The sequence below is a fragment of the Mytilus californianus genome, unplaced genomic scaffold (assembly GCF_021869535.1).
Source record: "Mytilus californianus isolate M0D057914Y unplaced genomic scaffold, xbMytCali1.0.p SCAF_13, whole genome shotgun sequence".
Classification (NCBI taxonomy): domain Eukaryota; kingdom Metazoa; phylum Mollusca; class Bivalvia; order Mytilida; family Mytilidae; genus Mytilus; species Mytilus californianus.
The window spans coordinates 5,005,205-5,018,074 of NW_026262615.1; the positions used below are offsets into that span (position 1 = coordinate 5,005,205).

Genomic DNA, 12,870 nt, shown 5'->3' on the forward strand with positions numbered 1-12,870 from the left:
GGACCTTTTAACTCTTTTTATCTCATGTCACTGCATGCACTGATAAGTCTTTTGTAGATGATACATGTGCCTGGGGTACAAAATATTTAGCCTGGTAACTGATGAGTTTATACAATTACATCAAGGTCTTTATCTTTTGATGAACATTTCTTTTTTCAATTTTTAGTGAAAAGCTTGCAGTAGAAAAACTAAAGAAATCTGACCATGAATTTTTTATTGTGAAACAAGATATTCATAGACAGGACAAGTTTGCTATTGTCTACTCAAATGAAGGACAAATCAGGACAAAGTATTTTCTTAGAGACGATGAAAAGTTCTTCGTGGAAGGAGATACATCACAATCATACAACACAACAAGGGAACTTTTCCAGGCTTTATCAGAGAGTGGTATTCTGGCAAAGAATCCTATAATAGTTAGACCAAATAATGGTAGGAATCATTATAATCATATACTAACTAGTCAGACCAAAGAACGGTAGGAGTCATTATCATGTACTTAGTAGTAAGGCAAAGTAAAGGAGAAGGTTTGATAAGGCCCCAAAATGGCCCCTATTTATAGCTAGATTTTAAAATAAGTATAAAATTGACCAATATTATAATGAACGTCACAATAGCACACATTTTTATTTTCCATGAAAATTCAAGAAAACAGGTAAATTTACTTTGTTTTTTTTTTTCAATTGGAAACATAGAGCACATGCTTCAACAAAAACAATCTTCTAACATTATGTTTTTCATAAAATTTTGCCCTAACTTGTATGGAAGATAAATTGAATTTAATATTGATCAAGTTATGGGTGTTTTTGTTTAGAGACTTTGCAAATTCTGTTCCTATGGCTACAATGTGTATGGGAATTGATTGGTAATTCAAAGAGAGAAAGTTTCAATCCACATGGGACAATTTTAAGTTTATTGTGGAAAAACAGTGTAATTGAGAAAATTGAAATCAAAGTTTGACCATGCATTATTATAGAAAGTTTTGTTAAATCTAACCTGAAAAGCTATTTTCAAAACAACGATTTAAATGAAACGACTTGTTTAAAAAATGACTATTTTCAGTTACACACCTGACTGATGACTGAATTATGTATATTCTGTGTTCATTTTTCAGAATGTTGTGAAGTTTTAAAGAATTTGTTTGTTAACCCATTGGATACGCCCAATACAGATGATGAAGATTCTGGTGTTATTGCAAAGAAAAAACAGCCTTCAGTCTACATGCAGGGTGACATCATGACAGATGAAAAATTAGGTACTGTGGAATTTATGTTAGGGTCAGATGAAAATTCAGTTCTTCAGGAAATGTTAGGGTCTGGTGAAAATGCAGTTCAGTAGTAAATATTATGTGGGGGGAAAATACAGTTAACATTCTGCATCAAATGTTAGAGTCTTGTCACAATTCAGTTCTGCAGGAAAAGTTAAGATAATTAAACTTTACTTAATTTTCATATCAGTGTGGTTCATTACTTTTTTAAGGTAGCACTACAGTCAGAATTTTCTGACTCCAACCAACAGTCTTTAAAGATTATTTTCTCCAAAACTACTCAATGGATTTTAAAAATCTTTATCTCATTTTAAAGCTGAAATATAACTCTTACTTAATCTATAGATAAATTTATTTTTGGTATGATTAATCTTAAAATATAGCTCATTAATTGCCAAAAAAGTGGTCTTCCAATTTGGATGAAAATGGCACATTCAGGTCAAATGGTAGTACAAATTTATTTTCATCCCTTTAATCAACCATTCACAATCTACAAAACCATGTCTCAGATTTTTGATATATGCCTCCAGTAATAAGATATATTATTTTTACTGCTGGATGCCAAACCTCATTTCACCTTTCATCTTTGGAGACCTATAAATTCATTTAGAAACAAATTATCCAAAAACTGGGACACGGTATTGTAGAAAATACTCCCTTCAATCACATATATCAAAGTCAAGCCAAAGGGGGTACCCATAAAGTTTCTATTTTCATTTTTTCCTTACAATTCTCATGAAAAATTGATCAGAGAAATGACCTTAAAACTGAATTTCCTCTTAAGAACCCCTATAAATGCCACATAAATACAAAAATTCCACTGGGAACACCCCAGGAGTGTTCTGACACCATTACTTTATCAATAGAACCACACACATTGTGTCTTTGATGCTCTAATGCTGTAAAATTTGCATTTTGTGTGCACTATATAACACTAACTTGGCATTTGGCGGGAGTTTGACGTCACAGATTTGACCAACATCTGTGATGTAGTAATTAAATAAAGACAAAGCTCCGCCTCTGTCCAGACAGTCTAAAGTCTAAGATAAGAGAATAACAGGATTGGCCAGCTGCATCATAATTGATATTTAACATCATTATTCTCACTATAAAGAATAATTTTCATTTGAATTTTAAAAAGAAATATAATATGACCATGATGACTGAAATTAGCTAAAATATTAAAATTAAAATACGTGTCCATAAAAAGATCAAGTCCATCCCCTTCTTGAAAATAGACTGTCCAACATGATTTATGAGCTTCATGGAATTAAAAAATTTCACATAAACTTAAAATTAGTTAAAATGCCTAAAATTATTTTTAAATGTAGAAGACCAAAGACGAGAAATTTATACAGGCAGTCAGAGGCTTTCAAAGATACTTTCACACTCTTTTCCATAGTTTTTGTCGAGCCTGCGACTTTTGTCGCAGAAAGCTCGACATAGGGATAGTGATCCGGCGGCCGGGGCGTTAGCTAACTTCTTAAAAGCTTTATATTTTAGAAGGTGGAAGGTCTGGATGCTTCATACTTTGTATATGGATGCCTCATGTTACGAAGTTTCCGTCAGTCACATGTCCAATGTCCTTGACCTCATTTTCATGGTTCAGTGACTACTTGAAAAAAAAGTTAAGATTTTTTGTAATGTTAGATTCTCTCTTATTATAAGTAATAGGATAACTATATTTGGTATGTGTGTACCTTGCAAGGTCCTCATGCCCGTCAGACAGTTTTCACTTGACCTCGACCTCATTTCATGGATCAGTGAACAAGGTTAAGTTTTGGTGGTCAAGTCCATATCTCAGATACTATAAGCAATAGGTCTAGTATATTCGGTGTATGGAAGGACTGTAAGGTGTACATGTCCAACTGGCAGGTGTCATCTGACCTTGACCTCATTTTCATGGTTCAGTGGTTATAGTTAAGTTTTTATGTTTTGGTCTGTTTTTCTTATACTGTATGCCATAGGTCTACTATATTTGGTGTATGGAATGATTGTAAGGTGTACATGTCTAGCTGGTAGGTGTCTTCTGACCTTGACCTCATTTTCATGGTTCAGTGGTCAAAGTTAAGTTTTTGAGTTTTGGTCTTTTTTTTCTAATACTATATGCAATAGGTCATCTATATTTGGTGTATGGAAATATTTTATGATGTACCTGTCAGTCTTGCAGGTTTTATTTGACCTTGACCTCATTTTCACGGTTCATTGCTCAGTGTTAAGTTTTTGTGTTTTGGTCTGTTTTTCTAATACTATAAGCAATAGGTCAACTATATTTGTTGTATGGAAGGATTGCAAGCTGTAGTACATGTCTGCCTGGCATTGTTCATCTGACCTTGACCTCATTTTCTTGGTTCATTGGTCAATGTTTAGTTTTCTTGGTTAAGTCTGTATCTTAGAAACTATAAACAATAGGTCAACTATATTTAGTGTATTGAATGATTGTAAGGTGTACATGTATTTCTTGTTTGGTTTATATGACCTTGACCTCATTTTCTTGGATCATGTTAAGTGTATGTGATAGTTGTAGTAAAGCTTTATATTTAGGACTATCAACATAATATCAATGATTAGTAAAGAAGGCGAGACATTTCAGCGTGTGCACTCTTGTTTTTCATTTTGGTAGATTTTTTCCCTTTAAATTTTTTCCTATTCATATCTTTTTCTTTTTCTCTGTTCTAAACTTCCATGTTTTACAAATTAGTTTTGTTGCAATGCAATGAGATATTTATCTTGTGGTCAGGGATTAACAGCTGGACACTGGTATCAACAGATGATTGACATATTAGCCCCTCCCAAATGCCTATATATTTATATTAATTACATGTGCTTTTATTTACATACGTTCATTATCAATTTACTCCCTGTTGTGATATGTTAATGACTTTGGGATTTTTACAAACTGTGCAGAATAATACTTAATTCAAAATTATGTGATAAAAAAAATATCTTCAAAAAATCATTGTTAGACTGTAGTGCTACCTTAAAAGCAGCATTAAGTATTTTCTCAACTGAATTGAATTATTGAATATTTTTATTTCTATAGCAAATGTATAGCACAAATATTTATGTTTTTTTTTGTTATGATGATTTGAGTGCATCAATTGATGATTTAATGGTTGCAAATTGAGTTTACTGGATACATACAATTTCCCCCTACACTCTTTGTCCCCTCGCAACGCATTGCTGGGGACATAGAAATACCAGGCGTCCGTCTGTGCGTCCTTCCATCCGGTCTTGTTAGTGCTCTCACGTGTACAATTCTTGCCATATTTTTATGAAACTTATCATAGGTTTATATCAGCAATGTCTTGAACAAGTTTGAGAATCAGTGCCGATCAATTATTTTTAAAAGAGTTATGCCCCTTGGAAACATAAATTATATGGAAAATTGCATCGTTAGCGCTCTCATTTGTACAATTCTTGCCAGATTTTTATGAAACTGATATCATAGGTTTATATCAGCTATGTCTTGGACAAGTTGGAAAATCAGTACCAATCAATAATTTTTTAAAGAGTTATGCACCTTGGAAACATAAATTATATGGAAAATTGCATCGTTAACGCTCTCATTTGTTCAATTCTTGCCAGATTTTTATGAAACTTATATCATAGGCTCATATTAGCAATGTCTCGGACGAGTTTTGAAAATCAGTGCAGATTAATTATTTTTACGATCAAAAATTTTTAAAAAAGATATGCCCCTTGGAAATATTAATTATATGGAAAATTGCCTTATGAGCGCTCTAATATGTACAATTCTTGCCAGATTTTTTTAAAATTTATATTATAGATATGTATTATCATTGTCTTTGACGAGTTGGAAAATCTGTGCAGTCAATTATTCTTAAAAGAGTTATGCCCCTTGGAAATATTGATTATACGGAAAATTGCATTGTTAGCAATCTCATATGTTCAATTCTTGCCAGAATTTTATGAAACTTATATCATAGGTTTATATCAGCAATGTCTTTGACACTTTCGAAAATAAGTTCTGATAAAATATTTTTAACAAGTTATGCCCTTTGGAAATATTAATTATAATGGAAATCACATTGCATTTGCTCTGAAACCTTCATTTCTCTAAGATATCAGTAAAAAGTCTTACAGATAAAAAAAAGGTGCTTTTTTTAGTTAATTCCCTTGTACCTTGGATAGATAAAATATGTGCAACACAGGGGACATTGGAACTCTGTTCCTTTATTAGTCCCCTACCGACGAAGTCGAAGGGGACTTTAGGTTTGCACTCCATCCGTCTGTCTGTCCTTCTGTCGGTCCGGCAAATCAGTTTTCCACACTTTTTTACTTAATGCTTGAAGATATTGGTTTGATATTTGGTATATTGTTTTATCATGACAAGTTACAGATCAAGTTCGTAATTTGTTCCGGTCTGATAATTTTGTGCAGAGTAATGGTCCTTGGACTTAGAAAATTCACTCAAATAATCAGTTTTCCACACTTTTTTCGTCATGCTTGAAGATATTGATTTGATAATTGGTATATAGTTTTATCATGACAAGTTACAGACCAAGTTTGAATTTTGTTTCGGTTTGATGATTTTTTGCAGAGTTATGGTCCTTGGACTTAGACAATTCACCTAAATTATCAGTTTTCCGCACTTTTTTTCGTCATGCTTGAAGATATTGACTTGATATTTGTTATATATAGTTTACACCATGACAAGTTATAGATCAAGTTAGCATTTTGTTCCAGTACAATTAAATTTAAACAGTAGGGGACTATGTATTGCCATGCAATACTCTCAGAATGCTTGTTTATTTAGAAATATACGGAAAAAGAAATCTGATCATTTTTCCATGGTATTGAATGTTTGAGACTAATGATCGAAATAACTGACATGATCATTTAATAGGGTGGTCACAGGGGATCATTTATGGAGTCTGTGCTCTTTCCCTAAATGGATGGATGTAAACAACAAAATCCACCTAAACTGTAGTTTAAAGTAAAAATGAATAGAAATGGTCCAGAAAAGTTTAAATTTAAGTAAGCCTTCAAGGAGATTTTGCTTATTTTTATTGAAATTTGGAGGACTGTGGTTATATAAAAGGGAAAGAGCAATAAATGCATGTAGGTCAGAAGCACACCTGGCAACCTTTTGGAGCTACAAAGTGGGAAATCTTTCTCTTTCAAGGGGGGAGGTTATTGTTGACAACCATTTTTCATTCAATATTTTGTATCAAAATAAGCGCAAAAGGATAAGATTTAATTAACAATTCGTTAAAACATCATTATAGATGAGGTGAGACATCTTTTAACTAAGCTAAGGAGAATTGTTTTAGGAATACAGTGAAAATCAATCACAGAAAATACTATAACGAAAAACCCAACTCAAATAATAAAAAGGGGTAAACATAGGGTGATTATTTTGTAAAAGAGGGAGATTGTGACCTCCCTCACAGGTAACGGGTAGAAAGAGGGAGATTGTGACCTCCCTCACAGGTAACGGGTAGAAAGAGGGAGATTGTGACCTCCCTCACAGTTGACAGGTAGAAAGAGGGAGATTGTGACCTCCCTCACAGGTGACAGGTAGAAAGGGGGAGATTGTGACCTCCCTCACAGGTGACAGGTAGAAAGGGGCAGATTGTGACCTCCCTCACAGGTGACAGGTAGAAAGAGGGAGATTGTGACCTCCCTCACAGGTGACAGGTAGAAAGGGGGAGATTTAAAATGGTTTTAAGGAAAAAGAAAAAGAGTCTTACTTTAGAAATGATGTATTGGTAGGTACGGTCAGAAGATATCCTATAGTTATTTGCCTTTTTTGTTTAGGCAATGGTTATTTTACTGAAGTGTACAAAGGTCGAGTGAGAGGAAGTGACAAGTTTATAGCTATAAAACAGATCAGACACCACCGACCCGAAGAAAGAAATCAGGAGTTTCGGTGCTATGAGGTATTGTGTTCTGTTTCTTACATATAACACTGATATTTAAAAAAAAAAAAGTAAATATCTCAGATCAAATTTTTGAGACTCTAACTGAATCTTATTTCTTTTTTCTTTTAAATATTGCACTAGGTCAGAGTTCATTAACTGGCTGCTTAAAATTCTGCACTAGAAAAAGAAAAATACAATAATATTCTCAGATTGTTGGCAAGGTTTAAAAGTACCGGTACATAGGATTCAGAAAACAGTTAACCACCTAGAAACAATTTTAGAATTTCACTCACATTTTCACTACAGTGGATTCATTTATCTTCTTTGGAACCGATTTTCGTGGATTGAAGAAAAATTGTATTTCCATGGATATTTATCAGGCCTTAGAAAATGTGTACTTCATTGAACATTTAGTATCCTACAAATAATAATGAATCTAGTCTACAAAAAAAGTATTTTGAGACGATAGAGATTTTAAAGTGGTTCCCAAGGTCCCATGTATGTTTTTATGGAACAGCCAAAAGCATACTGTGGATTCATTATTATTTGTTGGATACCAATTTTCATGGATTTTGTGAGAAGAGGTGAACAACGAATTTGAATGTTCAACGAATAAATTTTGTATAAGGCTGTATGCAGACTTTGGCAAAACCATGAAAACAAATATCCACAAAAATCTGAGTTTTCCTCATTCTATGGAAATGGCCATGGATTCCCACGATCCCCAAAGAAAATACTTTGTCCTGATTTGTCCTTCATTTGAGTAGACAATAGCAAACTTGTCCTGTCTATGAATATCTTGTTTCACAATAAAAAATTCATGGTCAGATTTCTTTAGTTTTTCTACTGCAAGCTTTTCACTAAAAATTGAAAAAAGAAATGTTCATCAAAAGATAAAGACCTTGATGTAATTGTATAAACTCATCAGTTACCAGGCTAAATATGTTGTACCCCAGGCACATGTATCATCTACAAAAGACTTATCAGTGCATTCAGTGACATGAGATAAAAAGAGTTAAAAGGTCCAAATAAAGTACAAAGTTGAAGAGCATTGAGGACTAAAAATTGTAAAAGATTTGCCATTTGAATGTTTTATATGTACAAAATATGTAAGTTCCATTGTTCTTGTATTCTAAAAATCAGTCAATGTTTTTGTTTTTGTTACTGTTTAGTTTTGTTTTTTTGTTTTTTGCCTTATATACAATATACTTTTTTCCAGTCACTACAAATGGGAATTTGTCAACAGCTAGGATTTGAAGATACCAGATTTTTCGTTGGTATCCAGGGTATTTGTTTGACATCACCACCTCAAGTTCTAGAGGAGTATGCACAGTATGGCTCCCTTACAAAGTTCTTTACCATGGGAAAGCCTTTTACATTACAACATTTTATCTACGTAGCGATACAGCTGGCTGAGGCTTTACTATACATGGTAGGTCATCATCCTCAATGGATTCACATTTTCAAGTCAACTTTTAGTTTGAATTTATTTACATAGGTTATTTCTAAATACTTTCATGCCCCTCTTTCAAAAGTAGGGGGTATTATGTGTATGGTTCATCCATCCTCTATTACATAATATGTGTCATGGCTGTTAACTTAATAACAAAAACCTCTATTAGAATTTTATTAAGTCTAGATCTTGCAGAATGAGAGTTTTAAGTAACAATTGTAACTTCATTTTTAGGCAGTATGAGTAATTTAGTTCTGGTCAGTAATGAAAATACTGGTCATAAATTTTTTGGCAGAAATGGTTTTTGGTGGAAGAAGACTTCAAGTCTTTTAAAAGCCTTTACTGCTGGCTGTAAAATCAATGAACTGTCACTAGGACATATGCCGTATCCCTTTCTGTGCTTTACAATATCATAACAACTTCCGTGCCATATCTTGACACCGATGTTTACACATGATCTAACTTGCATCATTTAATTTATTAGTTAGGCTTGAAAAACTATCACTATCGTTAGTGTTATAATTTCTCATGTTTAAATGTATTAATATCAACCCTTTTATTTATGTAAATTATTAAATTTCATCTCATCTTACATGAACGTTATTTATTTACTTGTAACCGGATGTCTTTAAAGTAGAGTTTGTAGTATGCATGGGTGAATTTGGTATCGGGTCGGTTCGCCCTGATTACATGTTCGCCCTTGTTCTGTTGGCCCTGAGTTCGTCCCCATAGAGTACATTCACCCTGGGTTCCTTCTCCTTACATTTATCGTGGAAGTATTATATTGACTGCTTTTATCAAGGACGTTTTATACATTCTTGCAATTATTAAAAAATAATAATATTATGGGTATTAAAGTTTAATAAACTTATTCGGATATTTATATGGTATAAATTCTCAAAATTCAGAACCACATTGCTAGCTACGTATCTGCGCATGTGCACAAATGGAAAATTTAATTGTGCATCTACAAGTTTCAAAATAATGATAAACAGAATTGTTATATATTCATACAATCCATCTTGAGCTAAAGTCAAGTATATACGTGGAGAGTACGACTTCAAATCAATGATGCTTGAAAAAATACACGGATTTAGTTGTTCGGTCTGCGTTCAGATCTTTAATGCAATCAATTAAGTCACATTCCAGGTTTAGACAACATGTGTTTTTTAAAACGAAAGTTAGAATATTTCAGTATGTTATTACGATAATAAAGAGTCAAGCACACACTTGAATCTGCTGGTGTTTTACACATCAAACGATGCACCGTCTGTTGACAGAAATATCAATGTACAAACTAATGTCTGTTGACGGATTCCATTTCGAAAGTACGTAGTTTTCATGTCGGTCATTGTCGGAATGTCCCCAATGATCGCCTTTATTGCCTTAATACGTTTCAAAGTTTTAGAAATGATAAAAACGGGATTTAACAACTGAATAGTCCAGCTCTTTACAGTTATTCGTCATTAGGGTACACACATTATCGAGGCTCGAGTACGGAACCTGTAATTTGTTGCTGTCAATAGTTTTATTTTCATGAAAAATTTCAGAAAAGGGCTGTGTCACTGTGACTCCTGACGGAAAATGCCATTTCTACCCTCATACTTTTGTTTCAAAATATTAGACGAAAAACAAATATGATATATATGGGTCAAGCACTTTAAATGAACGAGTTTGAAATGCAAAAAGAGTCAAGGGCACACCTGATTCTGTCAACTGACGGTGCATCGTTTGATGTGTAAAACACCAACAGATTCATGTGTGCGCTTGACTCTAAATTATCGCTATAACATAGTAAGGTCATCACCTGACATGACCAGTCAATCCTTCGCCTGACACATATCTGCATTGGATATATTTAGAATTTTTCAATATATGTTTATAATGAAAAACCCTATTTTAAGCAAAGTTGACTAAAATCTTGGTGGCCAGTTTTTTTTAAAGTTAACTATCTGCCTTTGACAGAAAACTTTCAAGCAAAACCAAATCAATTACTGTTATAATTGCTTGGCGAAATTGCATTGTATCAAGTTGACCATGCTTAGACGAATGTATGGAATTTAGTTATAGAAAATTTAATTTGAATCAACAGTATTTGCATATTTTTATGTTAAGTATAGTGAGTTTTGGTTGAGTTATGAGTATTATTATTCTTGGAAGAAAAAAATATGTCGAAAGCAATAATGGGACAAAGCAGGCTGGGTTGGTGGGGGCTGCTATTATTGTAATTCAAGTAACCTTTTATGCATCTTCTTCCACCTCAGAGCAATCAGCTCTTTGATTTTTATCAATTTTTGATTTCTTAGATTCAAAATGAAACATGGCAAACGTCTAAAATTGTCAGAACAACTTCATTTATTTTTTGTTGAAACTTTTTTCATGTTGAAATTTTTATGTTTGAATTTGGCAATATATTTTTTTGTTATTTTCTAACCCTGTTGATGTATACATAGGAGATAATCCAACTTTGACATAATTGTTTTGTCTTTTTACCAGTGGAAGTCATGAATTACAAATCACTCACAATAATTTGTGAGTTGACAGTATAAGACACATTGTTAGATTATCTCCCCTGTTGGAAAATTATCTCCCTTGTTATTATTTTCATCAACAGAAATTTCTATGTTATTCTTAGGATCAATGAGGATATTTTCCTCATTTTCAGAATTCATTTTATTTCAAGCCACAGTCAAGTAAATTCCTGTCAATTACTATGTAAATTCCTTCTTTACAAAATGCCCAGATTCTCGTATTTTGATTTTAAGAACATAAACTATGTAGAATGGTAACAGTTGAATTTTGTTGTATTTTTAGGATGAGAAAGGTTTGCATCATGGGAGTATATGTTGTAAGAATGTGATGGTGTTTAAATATGATGCTGGAGATATTTTCATCAAGCTAGCTGATAGCGGAATGTTAAATATATATAACAAGCTTCCAATTGGTCATCCACTCAATGTACAAAGGTTTGATATCTGAACTTCTAAAAATAAATAATTAAAATGAAAAATAAGTCATTATTTATGTAAGAAAAGCAATAGACTATTACTTGATAGTTTTTATACCCCCGCTTTAAAAAAGGGGGAGTATACTGTTTTACCTCTGTCTGTCCTTCTGTCAGTCCGTCAGTCCGTCTGTCCCATCAATATTTTCGTCGCATTTTTCTCAGGAACTACTTGACAAGGATTTCTGAAATTTGGTTTCAGGGTTTATATAAGTAAGTTACACCGTGTGATGCGTTTTCACATTCATCACTCAACAACTTCCTGTTTACAAAACACTTGTATTATTTTACACATGATAGCCAAGTTGAAAATTTTCATCACATTTTTCTCAGGAACTACTTGACAAGGATTTCTGAAATTTGGTTTCAGGGTTTATATAAGTCAGCTATACTGTGTGATGCGTTTTCAGATTAATCATTCAACAACTTCCTGTTTCATGCATATTCAGGTGCTTGATACATGTAATATTCAATATGATATAACAAAAAAGGGGGAGACAATGTATATCAAGGGGGCAATTAAAAGGGGGAACAATGTTTATCAAGGGTGCAATTAAAAAGGGACAATGTTTATCAAGGGGGCAATAAAAAAGGGGAGACAATGTTTATCAAGGGGCCAATAAAAAGGGGGAGACAATGTTTATCAAGGGGGCAATCAAAAGTTGAAGTAAAAGTAGAACACCATGGTAAAAGAAAAAAAATGAAATGACAAACAAGTTATAAAAAAACTATTTAAAGAAAACCTGAGACTGATTAACAAAAACCCAATCAGATTCTGAGGTAGAAGTTAGGTTCTCTGAAAAATAAGATGTCCAGGTGATTGAAGTCTTTCATTTTGATTAAAATTACTAACAATATTGAAATTACAGAAATCTGTGTAGAGCGTCACATATACAGACGGTGGTAGTACTATTAAAGGTTCACTGGTATTGGTCCTATGATCTCTGGTGGATAGTTGTTTTATCGGCAATCATACCAAATCTCCTTATTTTTATAAATTTTTTTTTGTAACTGGTTATCATTTTACTGATGTTGTTTATTATGAAATTATTTCATGATTAAGGATTTAATTTTATACTTGTTCAAAAAGGGAAGGAGGCTAGCACACATTCATATTGAGTACTGACATGACTAAATAAAAGAAACCATTTAACTTGTTTAAAATCTTTTTTTTATACATTGAATTAAAAGTTTTAATTTTTCAAAATCAATTGTCAATTGCCTATTTTGAATTTAATCAATATAGTTTCCTGTCAGGTGT

At 32.9% G+C, this 12,870-nt stretch overlaps 1 protein-coding gene across 2 annotated transcripts in view; it reads left to right on the plus strand.

Annotated features, from left to right (window-relative positions):
- The window catches only part of LOC127723030 (uncharacterized), a 68,513-nt gene that overhangs the window by 22,582 nt on the left and 33,061 nt on the right, over positions 1-12,870 (plus strand). For both annotated transcript variants that reach the window (XM_052229441.1, XM_052229442.1), the window contains exons 5-9: positions 167-429; positions 1,112-1,252; positions 7,049-7,170; positions 8,372-8,584; positions 11,420-11,571. In XM_052229441.1, coding sequence (XP_052085401.1) covers positions 167-429; positions 1,112-1,252; positions 7,049-7,170; positions 8,372-8,584; positions 11,420-11,571 — 891 coding nt within the window. The remainder of the gene's footprint in view (positions 1-166; positions 430-1,111; positions 1,253-7,048; positions 7,171-8,371; positions 8,585-11,419; positions 11,572-12,870) is intronic.